This window comes from Pinus tabuliformis, chromosome X (genome assembly GCF_031772625.1).
Source record: "Pinus tabuliformis cultivar Carrire ecotype Pingquan chromosome X, CPIR1, whole genome shotgun sequence".
NCBI classification, from domain to species: Eukaryota; Viridiplantae; Streptophyta; class Pinopsida; order Pinales; family Pinaceae; genus Pinus; species Pinus tabuliformis.
The window spans coordinates 379,523,655-379,529,661 of NC_142308.1; the positions used below are offsets into that span (position 1 = coordinate 379,523,655).

At 42.2% G+C, this 6,007-nt stretch overlaps 1 protein-coding gene across 1 annotated transcript; it reads right to left on the reverse strand.

Annotated features, from left to right (window-relative positions):
* Positions 1–931: 931 nt before the first annotated feature.
* Positions 932–1,863, reverse strand: LOC149140117 (E3 ubiquitin-protein ligase ATL23-like). The gene has a single exon (XM_089449852.1). The coding sequence runs from the start codon at positions 1,692–1,694 to the stop codon at positions 1,140–1,142; it is 555 nt and encodes a 184-aa protein (XP_089305978.1). The 5' UTR covers positions 1,695–1,863; the 3' UTR covers positions 932–1,139.
* Between the last annotated feature and the right edge of the window lie 4,144 nt (positions 1,864–6,007).

Genomic DNA, 6,007 nt, shown 5'->3' on the forward strand with positions numbered 1-6,007 from the left:
ATAAAATTAAAAAAATATATTATAATAATATTAATATATTTTATTGCAATTAAACTTAACCAATATTATAATAATAATTCTACATCGTATTTATTGTGATGATATATACCATTCACCAATTTGAAATTGGGATAATGTTAATTTACTTATAATTTAATAAAAAGTTATTGTTATTAACGAATATTATGATAAAAATTTAGAATGGAATTTAAACATTTATTTATTGGGGTTGGAAATCGAAGAGTAATTGCCAGAACAAACATCCAAAGGAATCAACTCTACGAACATAACCATCCATTGAATTTTTCAACGTCTGCTTTTAGATTCCAGGCCCGCCAGATTCACACCAAGTTATCTGGCTCAGATCCACGGTTATAAAAAAATTACAAAACAAATAAGTTTATATTTTTATGTTTATTTTTATTAATTAATTTTTTTATAAATGTTCATATACTTAGTGGTTCAAAATGTGTGGTCAGTAAAAGTGATTTTCCAAAAATATTTTATCTAAGCATTATGAATCACAGAATATTTACATTCTAATTAAAAAAAATTAAAATGACCCAAAAATTTATAAAATATAATTGAAAAACTAATTAAATAAATATATTTAATTGCCGCCCATAATCCATCCATTAAATATATTTTAATTACTCTTTTAAAAAAGACAAATAATAAAATAAGTAAATAAATCTATACCTTAAGATTCTATTTTCTCATCAAAATTATACGGTAAGATTATATTTTATTGTTAAAAATATTATTCGCCTTCCATCCTTGGGCAGTTTTCAGAGACTCCCGCGCCTCACTTTCTTTTCCTCTAAAACGGCCGGCAGCAAAATCCTAATTAATATGAAAAAAACAGAAAAATCATTCACCCCACCATTAGGAAACGGTCTGTGACAATAATTAATGGAGTATATTCAAAGGAAAATTAAAAAGTAAGCCAATTCAAATACATGTGTGAGATGTCATACATCACAGTGATATCAGCTTCTCAAAAGCGGGGCCACCTAATTTTTTACCTGACACCTGTACATTATGACGATTGCGTAATATATTTCTTTTAAATAAATAATAATTTAAAACACCATAAGTCGGCGCAATGTGTACGGACAGGTGACCGTCTTTCAGTGCATCTAGGCAACCGACATATCGACAACGACGTTCTCAGACGTAGGCGGAGGGCAACTACGCCCCGATTCTTCATCCCTCGGAGGGCGACTACGCCCCGATTCTTCATCTTCTTGTAACACAGCTGCAGCGCCACCGTACACACCATTCTTCTCGTTGCCCTCGCAAGCGACGCTCCTCCTGCAAATGGGACAGTTGGAGCGCCTGGAGAGCCACGCGTCCGCGCACTGCACATGGAAGGCATGGCTGCATGCCGGGATCACACGGCACCGTTGCCCGCTCTGGAAAGGCTCCAGGCATACCACGCACTCGGCTTTGTCGCATTCCGATCGGCGCTCTTCTCCTTCGTGGAATTCGAAGGTGGGTAGCCGCTGGAGTTCAGTCTCCGAAAGGCCCCGCTGCTTGGGAAGCTTGGCGTTGTCCTCTACTGGCCGTTGCCGTCTCATCTCGTGCAAAAAATCGTAAGAGACGAGCCACAGGTATGCCATCATTACAATCCCGATGGCCGCGCAGAGCAACAGCAAACACTCCACCACCGCTAAAACCATTATCACTATCATGGTTCTCCTACCAAAATTTGTGTGTATTTCGTCTCACAAAATGATATAAGAGAAAAGAAGAGGCTCTGAGATGAATAGAAGGTAAGGCAGCTGGGCAGGCTGTTAAATCCTTAAATTCTGCTTCAGTGCGAGGCAGAGAAATCACAATTCCCCACCCCGCCGCTAAAACGAGAAGCCGACCCAAAATAAAAATTGGAAAAATCACCTATATGTAAATTGGAAAAATCGCCTAAATTTACGATCGCTGATTTGACACGTAGACGCTCTTGATGTGCTGTAGCTAAATGTCATGAGTTTTATTTTTCAATTCAAAATTAATAAATAAATTATTATTTTAATCACTTCACTAGTTATTTTTCATCATCATCCATCGTGGAAGAGAAATCTTGGAGAAAAATATTGAATCCTAAATCTACGATCGTTGATTTGACACGTGGCCGGTCCTGTCCATAAAACGTCCTAAATTTACGATCGCTGATTTGACACGTGGTCCGGTCCATCCATATTAAATTCCTGAGTTTTTCTTTTTTTTTTCATTCAAAATTAATAAATAAATTATTATTTTAATCACCTCACTAAACTTATATGTTATTTTTAGTCATCATTCATCATTGAAGAGAAATATCGGAGAAAAAGATTGAATCCATTTTCAAACTTCATACTTTAGAGATTGAATTTTTGGATAAAGATACAAATTTCATCTTCTCAAAACTCGATAAGTAGTCATCTAAAAATGGCAAGTTGATTTATAGTACTTGCAATGTGATTATTCATAAACCTTACGTAAATCAGAATACTTGTTCAAGCGTGAAAAACTCTATTTTTGAACGACCACATCTATCGTGAGTTAACGTTAAAGTTGAGTAATGGGAGCCACCATTTACTTATTTGACTTTATCAAGTATTTCTATTATGTTGCGTGTATTTATACGAGGGTTTACATCAATTCATTATTGTGTATTTTTCACCTTTCAATGTATTTATGAAATAATTCCATAGCCACACTAACTTATGTGGGCACTGTAACCTATAAAAGAGTAATAAAACTTTAATTTGTTAGTTGTCACTAATAGGACATGATTACTGGTTATTAGATTTTTTTAGATGTCACAATTATATTGTATACATCTTGTGGTGGTTAAGGTTAAGGTTTAGTGGATTACGATTTTGCAACAACCACCATTAAGTTTGGAGTGGCCATTAATGTTTTTGTTTGTATCTGATCTATGTATTTTTTTTCTAAATAAAACTATTATATTCACATTAAAGGTGTACAATTACATCATGACCGAAGTCTAAGGCAACTGCCCAGAAGGAGAGGCAGATAGAAACAGAAAAATTGTCCAAGACAGAGAATTTAGACGAGACCCTGTAATGCAATCCCACGCAGGGGAACCAGTGTTAACCTTCTTGACCTTACAGAGCTTACAGAGATTCCAAAAAACTAGCATTTTGAACCCTGGCTTATCAGCATTAACAAAAATTATCAGCAGTAACAAAAAAATGCCCTCTATTATGGGCCGCATAACCTGAGACAAAGCTGCAGAGAATGAGCTAAGCATCTGGAGGCTCTTCCACGATTCTGCACCAGCCAACGTCAGACGGATCCTGAGCATGAGCAGCATCGTTCACAGATGGACCCGGGGCCGCTGGCTCCATCACCATGTCAATAGCATTGCTCGCAGGAACCTCCGGAGCCCGCGAAGAGCATGGATTCGGCACAGAGACTGAGCCAGGGCCTTCCTGATGAGAGCTGGACTCTCCCACCTCCTGGGCTTCCTCGAGAAAGAGCACCGAAACATGAGCAGTAATCCTGGGACGATTCAGGGTGCAATTGAAAGTGAAAATCGCAGAGCCGAAAGAGGGAGAGGACGAGGAGTCTGGAGGACAGGGCTCAGGGTAATGGCTGGGCAGAAGAAAATGCCCTCTCCCACTACGAGTGCGAGGGTAATGGTCAAAGATGAAATCGTTGGAGAGGGAGGACGGGCTAGAGGACACTTGCCGAGGGGTGCCTCTTCGGCATCTCATCCTATGGCGAAGACGGGGCATAACGAAAGCAACAACGACTTTGTGGGAACAAGACCGAGCAACCACAGAAGCAGAACACGGGCCGATCAAGCATACAACCAGACGGGAGCCCAAAGCCTTAGAGAGAATCCAGGGAACTGACTGAGGCAGCTCCGCAGGTCTACCAGAGCAGGAACCCAGCTTCGTCGCTCCTATCAAACCGCTTGAGCCAGCATTTACCAGGCCATAACCCGACCAACACAACATAAGAGGCTCCAGAACGATCTCACGGCGGAGGCTAGATTTATTACCCTCTCCCCTGCCTCGAATTGCACCCGCCATTACTATGGCATTCAAGAGAGCCGAAATCCAGAGCAGATCAGAGCGTGCGGAGGTGAAAAACATATCGAAGGACAGACTGGTAGTATCAAAGTCGCCTGCAGTGAAGCCCTTAAACGCTGCGATGCCCAAATGCCGATGATCATCCGTCGACTGGTTATTAACTTTGTTGTACAGGGCGGGCAGGTGGCGGCCCCTCTCACCCCACCTCTGTCCCATCACATTAACCATCTGGCTGGACACCCACATCCGGGGGAGCTGCCTCCTTTTGGACCAGAGTTTTGCATTCCTATTCTTGATCATGATTTTGTATTATGTCTAGAGCTCCAGTGAGAAGAGAATGCCCAATTTCCACTCCCAGGTTGGCCAGAAGATCAGCTACCTTGTTGCCTTCCCACTTGACATGATTGAATATGATTGCTCGGTTGGTGCTGAGCGATTTTTCAATGTCATCCAGTCGGGCTTCAAGTCTCCAACTGTTGGTGATTTTGTGCGCATGAGCTCCATTGAGCAGTTGGTTGGCCAAGTTGATAAGGATTAGGGAGTCACCTTCTATCTCCAGAGGATGGAAACCATATTGCTGGGAAAGGAGAATTCCTTGCCAGAGACCCTCCAACTCAGCCGAGTTATTCGTATCCCATCCAATGTTGCCAAAGTAGATAAGGAGAGGCGAGCCCTTATGATCTCTGAAAATGCCGCCAAAACCAGCTTTGCCTGGGTTTCCCTTGGAAGCTCCATCAAAGTTGAGCTTGAAACTATGCCTTGGAGGGGGGACCAAGCGTGCTTTTTGCAGTTTATGCTTACTGGAGGTCTGCCGGCGGGGAGGGGTTGAGGGAGTTGAATGTTCCAGTTCTCCCAAATGGCTATCTCATTTGCCAGCGTGGGAAAGTCATCCGGAAGCCAAGACTTCAGCGCCAAGGTCTCTTTTAGATTGAGACAAAAATTGCCCCAAATGATTTCTATTGGCGTGCTTTGGTCTTTGAAAATACGCTTGTTCCTCTCTTTCCATATTGTCCATAGGAGCAGGCCGGGTATTATGCTCCATAATTGGTTGAGAACTGCGCTTTTGTAAGGGCTCTGGTGCCAAAGGCGAATGGAGTTGATTATATCCTCAGATACTCGGCATTTTCTTTGGCATCAGAAGCTGGCCTTTTCCCACAGTTGATTGGCCAGAGAACAAGAGTCCAGGAGATGTTGAAGCGATTCCTCCTGAGAATGACAATTGGGACATATGGAGGGCCCATGAAAGTTTCTCTTTCTTAAATTATCCCATGTAAGGATTTTTCGGTGCCCAACGAGCCAGAGAAATAAGGAAACTTTGGGCCAATTACTCGTAGCCCATATTCTTCCCCAGATAGGATCCAAAGGCGTCGAATCTTTGCATACGATCTTATAAGCCTCTTTGGTAGTGAAGGAGCCTCTAGGGGTGTATCCCCATCTTAGGATGTCGCTGCCCTCGGAGTATCTGATTCGCCTTTTTTGAAGCTCACTCTCCAAGACTTCCTTAGTCTGGTTATCAGCATTGCTGATCAGCCTGTCGACCTACTTCCATTGTCTGTACCCTTGTTCTGTCTCTGGAATCCACTGTTGCTGAACGGATTCCTTTTGCTGTTCCTCCCATTCTTGACTCAGCGGTGGGCTGAGGATGCTCTTGAGCTTAGGGAGCTGATTCCAGGCATCCGTCCAGAATCGGGCAGAGCTGCCATTTCTGATTTCCCAAAAACTGTGTTGTTGGATCAGCAAGAAGTGTTGTCTAGCCGCATTCCAAATTAGTGATCCTTTTTCCATAGGAGTGAATCGAATGAGTTCCTCTGCTGGTCTGTGATTGGCGTATTTGGCCGTCCAGATTGCTACCCAAGGCTTGTTGGGCGTCGAGAGCCATTTCCACCATATTTTAGCACCCATGATTTCGTTACTGTGTTTAGGATCCCATAGACCTATGCCTCCTTTTTCTTTTGGCTTGCAGG